Here is a 14,284-nt window from a genome sequence, read left to right as displayed (position 1 = left end):
CTCAGTCTCTCTCTCTCTCTCTCTCTCTCTCTCTCTCTCTCTCTCTCTCTCCCCCCCCCCCGAGCCTGTACGTGCCTCAGTCTCTCTCGCTCTCTCTCTCCCCCTCCCTGAGCCTGTACGTGCCTCAGTCTCTCTCGCTCTCTCTCTCCCCCTCCCTGAGCCTGTACATTTCAACCCCTCTCTCTCCCCTTGGTACAGAGGACTCTGAGTCATACAATAGCTCTGTTGGTTTGACCTTTTGTCCTGTGTGGGTTTGATAGCGGGCGTTTCATGGCGGCCTGCGTCATTCTCGGGCTGCGTTGCCTCAGGATGATAATACCTCTCCTCAGGGCAGCCCACTGCCAATAATTGCACTCTGCAGGTGCTGGGAGATTGGATGGTCAAATCATCCACCTTTTTCAGCAGGATGAGGGTTTGAGAAGGCCTCTGGGTCTGAGTGGGAGGGTATTGAACAGGAGGACGGGGAGTGTAGGGACTACAGAGATAGGGAGAAGGGGAGAGAGGGGTTTGAACAGGAGGATGGGGAGTGTAGGGGTTACAGAGATAGGGAGAAGGGGAGAGAGGGGTTTGAACAGGAGGATGGGGAGTGTAGGGGTTACAGAGATAGGGAGAAGGGGAGAGAGGGGTTTGAACAGGAGGACAGGGAGAGTAGGGGTTACAGAGATAGGGAGAAGGGCAGAGAGGGGTTTGAGCAGGAGGATGGGGAGTGTAGGGGTTACAGAGATAGGGAGAAGGGGAGAGAGGGGTTTGAACAGGAGGACGGGGAGTGTGGGGGTTACAGAGATAGAGAGAGGGTGAGAGAGGGGTTTGAACAGGAGGACAGGGAGTGTGGGGGTTACAGAGATAGAGAGAGGGTGAGAGAGAGGTTTGAACAGGAGGACAGGGAGTGTAGGGGTTACAGAGATAGGGAGAAGGGCAGAGAGGGGTTTGAGCAGGAGGATGGGGAGTGTAGGGGTTACAGAGATAGGGAGAAGGGGAGAGAGGGGTTTGAACAGGAGGACAGGGAGAGTAGGGGTTACAGAGATAGGGAGAAGGGCAGAGAGGGGTTTGAGCAGGAGGATGGGGAGTGTAGGGGTTACAGAGATAGGGAGAAGGGGAGAGAGGGGTTTGAACAGGAGGACAGGGAGAGTAGGGGTTACAGAGATAGGGAGAAGGGCAGAGAGGGGTTTGAACAGGAGGATGGGGAGTGTAGGGACTACAGAGAGAGAGAGGGTGAGAGAGAGGTTTGAACAGGAGGACAGGGAGTGTAGGGGTTACAGAGATAGGGAGAAGGGGAGAGAGGGGTTTGAACAGGAGGACAGGGAGTGTAGGGGTTACAGAGATAGGGAGAAGGGGAGAGAGGGGTTTGAACAGGAGGACAGGGAGAGTAGGGGTTACAGGGATAGGGAGAAGGGGAGAGAGGGGTTTGAACAGGAGGACAGGGAGTGTAGGGGTTACAGAGATAGGGAGAAGGGGAGAGAGGGGTTTGAACAGGAGGACAGGGAGTGTAGGGGTTAGAGACAGGGAGAAGGGGAGAGAGGGGTTTGAACAGGAGGACAGGGAGTGTAGGGGTTACAGAGATAGGGAGAAGGGGAGAGAGGGGTTTGAACAGGAGGACAGGGAGAGTAGGGGTTACAGAGATAGGGAGAAGGGGAGAGAGGGGTTTGAACAGGAGGACAGGGAGTGTAGGGGTTACAGAGATAGGGAGAAGGGGAGAGAGGGGTTTGAACAGGAGGACAGGGAGTGTAGGGGTGGAGAGGTGATAGTGGAGTGTTGCACATATAATTTGTTTGCAAAGCAGAGATTGTGTGCAAAGGCCTTTGACGTATTCAATCAATGCAGAGTTACCACACATTGAATTACAAATGCGTAGGGCACTTTGACCCTCACTTGGTCGCCTGTCTTATCTCCTTGAATACATACACCTCCTGGCACCAACTAACTTGTGGCCTGGATTTTAGCTTCCCAGTTCCCAGGTGTGAGTATCACCAAAAGCCGGTCCTGGGTCAATCATTGACTTCCCAGCCAGGAAAGCCCACCAATACCCCTACTTCCTCAGCACGTCCCCGTCGACCCTCACAGATGCCCCACAGAAAGCATGTGATCCGGATCATCACAGCTCGGAACGGCAACTGCTCCACCCGGGACCGCAGGAAACCGCAGAGAGTTGTGGACACACAGCTCAGCACAGCAGTCTCCCCTCCATGGACACTGTCCACACTTCCCACTGACTCAGTAAAACAGCCAGCAAAATCAAAGACCCCACCCAGCCTGGACATTTTCTCTTCACCCTTCTGCCATTGGGGGGGAAGATGGTCTGCTCTGCCGTTCCAACATGGCTGATTTATTAGCCCTCTTCTTCTGCCTTCTCCCTGTAACTATCAGCCTGTGGCGACCCACTTCCCAGCGCACTGAAACTGCTCACAAAGCGGCATTGAGGCCGGTCCCAAAGAGGGCGCCAAGCCTGCTTCGCCAGCGAGGGGAAAAGCTCGCGCGCGGGACGGGACTGTGAATATGTGCCCCCTACAGTATTCCCGCCCGGGGAGGGCGGGATCAGGAAGGCTTTAAAGCGAGGCCGTGAAGTTTGAATAAACCTCTTTTGTAACTGCAGCTCACCGACTCCGTGTGGTTATTGCAGCGCCGCGTGTAGCACATCGCTACAAGCCTCCACTTTAAATATAGCCAGTGACTTGGCCACAGATTCACCACCCTCTGGCTAAAGTAGTTCCTCCGCCTCACCTCTGTTCTGAATCTGAGCCCTCTGGTCCAGGAGTTGATTTCTTACATTCTTCACATACATGAGGACTGGACGGTCAGTATAGCATGGAAATTCAATCGTACCAGCATGAATTAATCAGTCTGATGGCCTGGTAGAAGAAGCTGTCCCAGAACCTTTTGGTCCCGGCTTTAATGGTGCAGTACCGTTTCCCAGATGGTAGCGGCTGAAATAGATTGTGGTTGGGGTGACTTGGGTACCCAGTCATACCCAGCCTTCGGGCCCTTTTTACACACCTGTCTCTATTGTGGGAAGTTCACATATACAGATGCGCTGGGCTGTCTGCACCACTCTCTGCAGAGTCCTGCGATTAAGGGAGGTACAGTTCCCATACCAGGCAGTGATCAGCCAGTCAAGATGCTCTCAATTGTGACGCTGTAGAAAGTTCTTAGGATTTAGGGACGTGCCAAACTTCTTCAACCACCTGGGGTGAAAGGGCTGCTGTTGTGCGTTTTTCACCACACAGCCGGTACGTACAGACCACGTGAGATCCTCGGTAATGTGTATGCCAAGGAACTTAAAGCTGTTTCCCCTCTCAACCCAGATCCACTGATGTCAACAGGGGTTAGCCCGTCTCCATTCCTCCTGTCATCCACAATCAGCTCCTTTGTTTTAGTGACAAAGAGGGAGAGTTTGTTTTCTTGACACCAGTGTGTCTGGGTGATGAGTTCTTCTCTGTAGGCTGCCTCATTATTATTTGAGATGAGGCTAATTGATGTAGTGTCATCAGCAAATATAATTATAGCAGACTGGAGCTGTGGGTGGTGACAGTCATGGGTATACAGAGAGTAAAGGAACAGGCTTAGGACACAGCCCTGGGGGGCACCTGTGTTGTGGGTCAGAGGGGTAGTGGTGAAGGGACCTCCACTATTGGAAATATCCTCTCCATATCCACTCTCTCTAGGTCTTCCAATAATTGATAGGTTTCAGTGAGATTCTACCCCCCCCCCGCCCCACTATTCTTCTAAACTTGAGCAAAGCCCAGAGCCATCAAACACACCTCATACATTAACCCTTTCATTCCTGATTTTTGAATTTTCTCCATTTAGACAATAGTCCATGCCTTTATTCTCCAATCTACCATTTCTTTGCCCATTCTCCGAAAGGGCCACCGATTCTCCTTTGTCTATTCTGCTTCTTGTTTCTTCAAAGAATTCCAACAGATTTATCAGGCAAGATTTTCCCTTAACAAAACCATCCTGAGTGGACTGGCTTTAGGGTGCATGGGTCAAACACAGATGGGAGAAGCTGGCTGGGCAACATAGTTGCCATGGAGAAGCACTGAGTGGCTTTTGTATCTTCTGTGTAACTGTCCTCCATGCTCAACGTGCTTGTGCATGGTGCTGTGGGTCAGCAAGTGGCAGATGGAGTTCAACCTGGAGAAGTGTGAGGAGATTTACTTTGGAAGGTCGAGCTTGAAGGCAGGGTTAAAGAGAGATCTTGTCCACGTCCTCAGAGATGCTGTATAAGTGGAAGGGTTGCTTAAGGTGTGTTGGCCTTTGTTAGTCGTGTGATTGAGTTCTCAGCAGCAAAGTGATAATTATACAACCCTGGTTGAGAGCAGGGTTGGAATACTCTGGTCATTTCACGGTGCCTCATTATAGGAGAGGATACAGGCAGATTTAGAAAGCGAGGAAAGGTTGAGGTGAGCCAGGGCTTTTCTCTTTGGAGAGACGGAGGATGAAAGGAGGGAAGGGTCAAATTGGGAACATTGGCATAACATGGAAGGCCAGAGGTCTCACTGTACTAACACCGTGTTCTTTTCCTGCAAGCTCCACCGCTGACGAAGATGCCGCATGGGCTCAGCTCCAGCCAACTGTTGACAAGTAGTTGGTGATTTGCCCTCACCCCCCCACCCCCCTCCCTCGTTCCCCACCACCTGAGGGTAGCTGTCCTCTGCCTCTCTCCCCTCACTCTCCCCCCCCCCCCCGCCCCACACCCTCTCCCTCCTCGTTCCCTTCTCCATCGGCAGCTGCTTCTCCCTTGCCCCCTCCAGCTCGCCAAGATGTCAACCTCTTCCCTCCGGCGTCAGGTGAAGAACATAGTCCACAACTACTCTGAGGCAGAGATCAAGGTGAGGGAGGCAACCTCGAATGACCCTTGGGGCCCCTCCAGCTCCCTCATGTGCGAGATCTCCGATCTGACCTACAATGTGGCGGCCTTCACCGAGATCATGGGGATGGTGTGGAGGCGGCTGAACGACCACGGCAAGAACTGGCGGCACGTTTACAAGGCGCTGACGCTAGCCGAGTACCTGGTGAAGACCGGTTCTGAGCGGGTGGCCCAGCAGTGCCGCGAGAACATATATGCGGTGCAGACCCTGAAAGACTTCCAGTACATTGACCGCGACGGCAAAGACCAGGGCGTCAATGTGCGGGAGAAGGCCAAGCAGCTGGTGGCCCTTCTGAAGGATGAGGAGAAACTGAAGGAGGAAAGGGCACACGCCCTCAAGACCAAGGAGAAGCTGGCACAGGCTGCCACGGGTGAGAGCCAGCGGGGCGCGGCTGGTCAAAATGGGGGAAGGGGTGGTGTGGGGACACTCCCCAGGGAGTTCAGCAATCCCTCGGTACGAGGAAGCCCACTAGGTTTCATCTCAGCACTTGTAACCTTACGACGTGAGAGCAGAATTGGGCCACTCAGCCCAGTGAGTCTTTCCCACCACATCCCGCTCATTCCATTCTCCTTTCTCCCCATGACCTTCAATTAATCAAGAACCTATTAACCTCTTCAAGTATATCCTAAGACTCTTCAACTGCCTGTGACATTGCATATCCCACACTGGCTGAAGGAATTCCTCATCTTAGTTCTAAATAGACATTCCTCTATTCTGAGGATGTGCTATCTAGGCCAGGGGTTCCTGATCTGGGATCCACGGATCCCTTGATTAATGGTATTAGACCATAAGATATAGTAGCAGAATTGGGCCACTTAGCCCATCAAGTCTGGTCCGCCATTTCATCATGGCTGCTCCAATTTTCCTTGAGTCTCAGCACTCAGCTCTGAAGGGAAGGTACATCAGGGAGGAGGTACATTAAATGTTTTAGGAACAGCTTCTTCCCCTCCGCCATTTCTGAATGGTCTGTGAAGCCATGAACACTACCTCACAACAACTCCTCTTTGTACTAAGGAACTGGGACATGTCTGCTTCTCATTACCAGCACTGGGGAGGGGGTACAGAAGGCTGAAGACCCACACTCAATGATTCAGGAATAGCTTCTTCCCCTCTGCCATCAGATTTCTGAATTGACAATTATAAACACGAGATTCTGCAGGTGCTGGGAATCTTGAGCAATACACACAAAATGCTGGAGGATCTCAGCAGGTCAGCACGGGGATAAAGAGTTGCTGATTTAGGCTGAAACCTTCCCTTCATCTTGAAGAAGAGTCTTGGCCCGAAAAGTTGACTCTTTATTCCTTTCCATAGGTGCTGCCTGACTTGCTGAGCTCCTCCAGGGTCTTCCGTGCTGTTTATCATCCACCACAAGCGGGACTTCCCAATGGCTAAATATTTTAATTCCCATTCCAACATGTTGATCTATGAGCTCCTCTTGTACCACCCTCAGGGCAACACCTTATATTGCATCTGGGTAGTCTCCAACCTGATGGCATGAATATCGACTTCTCCCGGTAGACAAACTTACCACCACCACCACCCCCCCCACCCCCCCGCCGGTCCTGGGTTCTGTCCTTCTTCCCTTCCCATGGTCCATTCTTCTTTCCTATCTTTCTTTCTTCTCCAGTACTTGACTTTTCGCACCCACCTGGCTTCACTTATCACCTTCCCCCTCCGCCATCTTTTTATTCTGGCATCTTCTCGTGCTGAAGGATCTCGGCCCAAAACGTTGACTAATTATTCATTTCCAAAGTTCCTCCACCATTTTGTGTGTGTTGCTTAAGACTTTCAGCATCTGCATCACAATCAGGTTTAATATCACCAGTATGTGTTATGACATTTGTGTCATTAGTACATTACAATTAGTGCAATTGCATTCACAAGCAGGTGTACCTAATAAAATGGCCACCGGGGAGGCCCTGTTACAAGTTGGGGTGTCAGGGTTCGGAGTTCAATTCTCCTGAGTTTGTGCGTTCCTTCCAGTGGCTCATTGTGCCTGTTCCCGCTGAATCTCTAACAAGATAACCTGATTCTGGGGGTCTCAGCACTCACTACAGGAAACCAGTTCCCATCTTCGACACCCACAGTCAAGGTCACTGACTCTTCGTGGCTCCTCACATCACTCCCTGACACCCCTATCCCTTTGCAGTCTATCCCTGGATTTGGACGCTGCTTCCTCTCCCCCTCTGTCTGACCCTGGGAGTGCGTGATGGGACATGGGAAGGCAGCAAAGGGGAGGAGGGTAGGAGAGAGGCTGTGAGGGGGTAGTACTATGTGTCTGCCAACATTTCTTCCACCAGTCACCTGTCTGTACGTGGGGATAGTGTGGAGCTGTGCGACTCACACTCCTCTCTTTACCCCCCTCACAGCCAGTTCCTCTGCGCCATCGGCCCCCTCAGCCACCCTACGTGGGCCGCCAGACATGGACCAGGCCTGGCCACAGAGCTCGGGCGAAGAGGAGCTTCAGCTTCAGCTGGCCTTGGCCATGAGCAAGGAGGAGGCCGAGCAGGTAAGGCAGTGGGCTAGCAGTAGCTCCAGGGCTGAGTGGACTCAGCAGAGGGGTAGTTACAGTGGTCCTTCCACGCATAGTCAGAAAAATGCCTTTGTGTTTCTTTGTACTGGTTATAAATAGGAGCAGATTTAGGCCATTCAGCCCATCAATTCCAGTGTTCTCAACCAAGTACTCCTGCTTATTGATAAATATAAAAGATTTAATTCATACAGCAAACCTTCTGAGGAGTCTGTGAAATCAGAAACTAATCTAATCTTAATCCAATTCACCCCTCAGAGATCACCTCCAGTCCATGGCGAAGATTTACAAATGCAGCTGGCTCTCAGCCTTAGCAAGGAGGAACATGACAAGGTAATGGGACAGTGTGGAGGGAGATTCACTCTGTGTCTGACCCCGGGAGTGTGTGATGGGACGGAGTGGAGGGAGATTCACTGTGTGTCTGACCCCGGGAGTGTGTGATGGGACAGTGTGGAGGGAGATTCACTCAGTGTCTGACCCCGGGAGTGTGTGATGGGACAGTGTGGAGGGAGATTCACTGTGTGTCTGACCCCGGGAGTGTGTGATGGGACAGTGTGGAGGGAGATTCACTGTGTGTCCGACCCCGGGAGTGTGTGATGGGACAGTGTGGAGGGAGATTCACTGTTTGTCTGACCCCGGGAGTGTGTGAAGGGACAGTGTGGAGGGAGATTCACTGTGTGTCTGACCCCGGGAGTGTGTGATGGGAATGTGGGGAGGGAGATTCACTCTGTGTCTGACCCCGGGAGTGTGTGATGGGACGGTGCGGAGGGAGATTCACTGTGTGTCTGACCCCGGGAGTGTGTGATGGGACGGTGTGGAGGGAGATTCACTCTCTGTCTGACCCCGGGAGTGTGTGATACGACGGTGTGGAGGGAGAATCACTCTGTCTGACCCCGGGAGAGTGTCATGGGACGGTGTGGAGGGAGATTCACTCTCAGTCAGACCCCGAGTGAGTGATGGGACGGTGTGGAGGGAGATTCACTCAGTGTCTGACCCCGGGAGTGTGTGATGGGATGGTGTGGAGGGAGATTCACTCTGTGTCTGACCCCGGGAGTGTGTGATGGGACTGTGTGGAGGGAGCTTCACTCTGTCTGACCACGGGAGTCTGTGATGGGACGATGTGGAAGGAGATTCACTCTGTCTGACCCCGGGAGTGTATGATGGGACGGTGTGGAGGGAGATTCACTCTGTCTGACCCCAGGAATGTGTGATGGGACGGTGTGGAGGGAGCTTCACTCTGTCTGACCACGGGAGTCTATGATGGGACGATGTGGAAGGAGATTCACTCTGTCTGACCCCAGGAATGTGTGATGGGACGGTGTGGAGGGAGCTTCACTCCGTCTGACCACGGGAGTGTGTGATGGGACGATGTGGAAGGAGATTCACTCTGTGTCTGACCCCGGGAGTGTGTGATGGGACGGTGCGGAGGGAGCTTCACTCTGCGTCTGACCCCGGGAGAGTGTGATGGGACGGTGTGGAGGGAGATTCACTTTCAGTCTGACCCCGAGTAAGTGATGGGACGGTGTGGAGGGAGATTCACTCTGTGTCTGACCCCGGGAGTGTGTGATGGGACGGTGCGGAGGGAGATTCACTGTGTGTCTGACCCCAGGAGTGTGTGATGGGACGGTGTGGAGGGACATTCACTCTCTGTCTGACCCCGGGAGTGTGTGATACGACGGTGTGGAGGGAGAATCACTCTGTCTGACCCCGGGAGAGTGTCATGGGACGGTGTGGAGGGAGATTCACTCTCAGTCTGACCCCGAGTGAGTGATGGGACGGTGTGGAGGGAGATTCACTCTGTGTCTGACCCCGGGAGTGTGTGATGGGATGGTGTGGAGGGAGATTCACTCTGTGTCTGACCCCGGGAGTGTGTGATGGGACTGTGTGGAGGGAGCTTCACTCTGTCTGACCACGGGAGTGTGTGATGGGACGATGTGGAAGGAGATTCACTCTGTCTGACCCCGGGAGTGTATGATGGGACGGTGTGGAGGGAGAATCACTCTGTCTGACCCCGGGAGAGTGTCATGGGACGGTGTGGAGGGAGATTCACTCTCAGTCTGACCCCGAGTGAGTGATGGGACGGTGTGGAGGGAGATTCACTCTGTGTCTGACCCCGGGAGTGTGTGATGGGATGGTGTGGAGGGAGATTCACTCTGTGTCTGACCCCGGGAGTGTGTGATGGGACTGTGTGGAGGGAGCTTCACTCTGTCTGACCACGGGAGTGTGTGATGGGACGATGTGGAAGGAGATTCACTCTGTCTGACCCCGGGAGTGTATGATGGGACGGTGTGGAGGGAGATTCACTCTGTCTGACCCCAGGAATGTGTGATGGGACGGTGTGGAGGGAGCTTCACTCTGTCTGACCACGGGAGTGTGTGATGGGACGATGTGGAAGGAGATTCACTCTGTGTCTGACCCCGGGAGTGTGTGATGGGACGGTGGGGAGGGAGATTCACTCTGTGTCTGACACCGGGAGTGTGTGATGGGACGGTGCGGAGGGAGCTTCACTCTGCGTCTGACCCCGGGAGAGTGTGATGGGACGGTGTGGAGGGAGATTCACTTTCAGTCTGACCCCGAGTAAGTGATGGGACGGTGTGGAGGGAGATTCACTCTGTGTCTGACCCTGGGAGTGTGTGATGGGATGGTGTGGAGGGAGATTCACTCTGTGTCTGACCCCGGGAGTGTGTGATGGGACGGTGTGGAGGGAGATTCACTCTGTGTCTGACCCCGGGAGTGTGTGATGGCACGGTGTGGAGGGAGATTCACTCTGTGTCTGACCCCGGGAGTGTGTGATGGGATGGTGTGGAGGGAGATTCACTCTGTCTGACCCCAGGAATGTGTGATGGGACAGTGGGGAGGGAGATTCACTCTGTCTGACCCCGGGAGTGTGTCATGGGACGGTGTGGAGGGAGATTCACTCTCAGTCTGACCCAAGGAATGTGTGATGGGACGATGTGGAGGGAGATTCACTCTGTCTGATCCCGGGAGTGTGTGATTGGACGGTGCGGAGGGAGCTTCACTCTGCGTCTGACCCCGGGAGTGTGTGAAGGGACGATGTGAAGTGAGCTTCACTCTGTTTCTGACCCCGGGAGTGTATGATGGGACGGTGTGGAGGGAGATTCACACTCAGTGTGACCCCGGGTGAGTGATGGGACGGTGTGGAAGGAGATTCACTCTGTGTCTGACCCCGGGAGTGTGTGATGGGACGGTGGGGAGGGAGATTCACTCTGTGTCTGACCCCGGGAGTGTGTGATGGGATGATGTGTAAGGAGATTCACTCTGTGTCTGACCCCGGGAGTGTGTGATGGGACGGTGTGGAAGGAGATTCACTCTGTGTCTGACCCCGGGAGTGTGTGATGGGACGGTGGGGAGGGAGATTCACTCTGTGTCTGACCCCGGGAGTGTGTGATGGGACGGTGGGGAGGGAGATTCACTCTGTGTCTGACCCCGGGAGTGTGTGATGGGATGATGTGTAAGGAGATTCACTCTGTGTCTGACCCCGGGAGTGTGTGATGGGACGGTGTGGAAGGAGATTCACTCTGTGTCTGACCCCGGGAGTGTGTGATGGGACGGTGGGGAGGGAGATTCACTCTCAGTCTGACCCCGAGTGAGTGATGGGACGGTGTGGAGGGAGATTCACTCTGTGTCTGACCCCGGGAGTGTGTGATGGGATGGTGTGGAGGGAGATTCACTCTGTGTCTGACCCCGGGAGTGTGTGATGGGACTGTGTGGAGGGAGCTTCACTCTGTCTGACCACGGGAGTGTGTGATGGGACGATGTGGAAGGAGATTCACTCTGTCTGACCCCGGGAGTGTATGATGGGACGGTGTGGAGGGAGAATCACTCTGTCTGACCCCGGGAGAGTGTCATGGGACGGTGTGGAGGGAGATTCACTCTCAGTCTGACCCCGAGTGAGTGATGGGACGGTGTGGAGGGAGATTCACTCTGTGTCTGACCCCGGGAGTGTGTGATGGGATGGTGTGGAGGGAGATTCACTCTGTGTCTGACCCCGGGAGTGTGTGATGGGACTGTGTGGAGGGAGCTTCACTCTGTCTGACCACGGGAGTGTGTGATGGGACGATGTGGAAGGAGATTCACTCTGTCTGACCCCGGGAGTGTATGATGGGACGGTGTGGAGGGAGATTCACTCTGTCTGACCCCAGGAATGTGTGATGGGACGGTGTGGAGGGAGCTTCACTCTGTCTGACCACGGGAGTGTGTGATGGGACGATGTGGAAGGAGATTCACTCTGTGTCTGACCCCGGGAGTGTGTGATGGGACGGTGGGGAGGGAGATTCACTCTGTGTCTGACACCGGGAGTGTGTGATGGGACGGTGCGGAGGGAGCTTCACTCTGCGTCTGACCCCGGGAGAGTGTGATGGGACGGTGTGGAGGGAGATTCACTTTCAGTCTGACCCCGAGTAAGTGATGGGACGGTGTGGAGGGAGATTCACTCTGTGTCTGACCCTGGGAGTGTGTGATGGGATGGTGTGGAGGGAGATTCACTCTGTGTCTGACCCCGGGAGTGTGTGATGGGACGGTGTGGAGGGAGATTCACTCTGTGTCTGACCCCGGGAGTGTGTGATGGCACGGTGTGGAGGGAGATTCACTCTGTGTCTGACCCCGGGAGTGTGTGATGGGATGGTGTGGAGGGAGATTCACTCTGTCTGACCCCAGGAATGTGTGATGGGACAGTGGGGAGGGAGATTCACTCTGTCTGACCCCGGGAGTGTGTCATGGGACGGTGTGGAGGGAGATTCACTCTCAGTCTGACCCAAGGAATGTGTGATGGGACGATGTGGAGGGAGATTCACTCTGTCTGATCCCGGGAGTGTGTGATTGGACGGTGCGGAGGGAGCTTCACTCTGCGTCTGACCCCGGGAGTGTGTGAAGGGACGATGTGAAGTGAGCTTCACTCTGTTTCTGACCCCGGGAGTGTATGATGGGACGGTGTGGAGGGAGATTCACACTCAGTGTGACCCCGGGTGAGTGATGGGACGGTGTGGAAGGAGATTCACTCTGTGTCTGACCCCGGGAGTGTGTGATGGGACGGTGGGGAGGGAGATTCACTCTGTGTCTGACCCCGGGAGTGTGTGATGGGATGATGTGTAAGGAGATTCACTCTGTGTCTGACCCCGGGAGTGTGTGATGGGACGGTGTGGAAGGAGATTCACTCTGTGTCTGACCCCGGGAGTGTGTGATGGGACGGTGGGGAGGGAGATTCACTCTGTGTCTGACCCCGGGAGTGTGTGATGGGATGATGTGTAAGGAGATTCACTCTGTGTCTGACCCCGGGAGTGTGTGATGGGACGATGTGGAAGGAGATTCACTCTGTCTGACCCCGGGAGTGTATGATGGGACGGTGTGGAGGGAGATTCACTCTCAGTCTGACCCCGGCTGAGTGATGGGACGGTGTGGAGGGAGATTCACTCTGTATCTGACCCCAGGAGTGTGTGATGGGACAGTGGGGAGGGAGATTCACTCTGTGTCTGACCCCGGGAGTGTGTGATGGGACGGTGTGGAGGGAGATTCACTCTGTCTGACCCCAGGAATGTGTGATGGGACGGTGTGGAGGGAGATTCACTCTGTGTCTGACCCCGGGAGTGTGTGATGGGACAGTGGGGAGGGAGATTCACTCTCAGTCTGACCCCAGGAATGTGTGATGGGACGGTGGGGAGGTAAATTCACTCTGTGTCTGACCCCAGGAGTGTGTGATGGGACGGTGTGGAAGGAGATTCACTCTGTGTCTGACCCCGGGAGTGTGTGATGGGACGGTGTGGAAGGAGATTCACTCTGTATCTGACCCCGGGAGTGTGTGTTGGGACGGTGGGGAGGGGGATTCACTCTGTGTCTGACCCCGGGAGTGTGTGATGGGATGATGTGGAAGGAGATTCACTGTGTGTCTGACCCCAGGAGTGTGTGATGGGACGGTGTGGAGGGAGCTTCACTCTGTCTGACCACGGGAGTGTGTGATGGGACGATGTGGAAGGAGATTCACTCTGTCTGACCCCGGGAGTGTATGATGGGACTATGTGGAGGGAGATTCACTCTGTGTCTGACCCCGGGAGTGTGTGATTGGATGATGTGGAAGGAGATTCACTCTGTGTCTGACCCCGGGAGTGCGTTATGGGACAGTGGGGAGGGAGATTCACTCTGTGTCTGACCCCGGGAGTGTGTGATGGGACGGTGTGGAGGGAAATTCACTCTGTCTGACCCCAGGAATGTGTGATGGGACGGTGTGGAGGGAGATTCACTCTGTGTCTAACCCCGGGAGTGTGTGATGGGACAGTGGGGAGGGAGATTCACTCTCAGTCTGACCCCAGGAATGTGTGATGGGACGGTGGGGAGGCAAATTCACTCTGTGTCTGACCCCAGGAGTGTGTGATGGGACGGTATGGAAGGAGGTTCACTCTGTGTCTGACCCCGGGAGTGTCTGATGGGACGGTGGGGAGGCATATTCACTCTGTGTCTCACCCGGGAGTGTGTGATGGGACGGTGTGGAAGGAGATTCACTCTGTATCTGACCCCGGGAGTGTGTGTTGGGACGGTGGGGAGGGGGACTCACTCTGTGTCTGACCCCGGGAGTGTGTGATGGGATGATGTGGAAGGAGATTCACTGTATGTCTGACCCCAGGAGTGTGTGATGGGACGGTGTGGAGGGAGCTTCACTCTGTCTGACCACGGGAGTGTGTGATGGGACGATGTGGAAGGAGATTCACTCTGTCTGACCCCGGGAGTGTATGATGGGACTATGCGGAGGGAGATTCACTCTGTGTCTGACCCCGGGAGTGTGTGATTTGACGGTGTGGAGGGAGCTTCACTCTGTCTGACCACGGGAGTGTGTGATGGGACGATGTGGAAGGAGATTCACTCTGTCTGACCCCGG

The 14,284-nt window shown here is 54.5% G+C and overlaps 1 protein-coding gene across 3 annotated transcripts in view; it reads left to right on the top strand.

Moving 5' to 3' along the window:
- Window positions 1-7,854, top strand: part of LOC132387142 (epsin-1-like) — a 28,405-nt gene extending 20,551 nt beyond the window's left edge. For all 3 annotated transcript variants that reach the window (XM_059959495.1, XM_059959494.1, XM_059959496.1), the window contains 3 exons: window positions 4,528-5,238; window positions 7,238-7,377; window positions 7,657-7,854. In XM_059959495.1, the coding sequence (XP_059815478.1) occupies window positions 4,761-5,238; window positions 7,238-7,377; window positions 7,657-7,839 (801 nt within the window). In that variant the 5' untranslated portion in view covers window positions 4,528-4,760 and the 3' untranslated portion in view covers window positions 7,840-7,854. The remainder of the gene's footprint in view (window positions 1-4,527; window positions 5,239-7,237; window positions 7,378-7,656) is intronic.
- Window positions 7,855-14,284: the final 6,430 nt, after the last annotated feature.

This window comes from Hypanus sabinus, unplaced genomic scaffold (assembly GCF_030144855.1).
Source record: "Hypanus sabinus isolate sHypSab1 unplaced genomic scaffold, sHypSab1.hap1 scaffold_1561, whole genome shotgun sequence".
NCBI lineage: Eukaryota > Metazoa > Chordata > Chondrichthyes > Myliobatiformes > Dasyatidae > Hypanus > Hypanus sabinus.
This window is presented reverse-complemented; position numbering and strand designations above follow the sequence as displayed.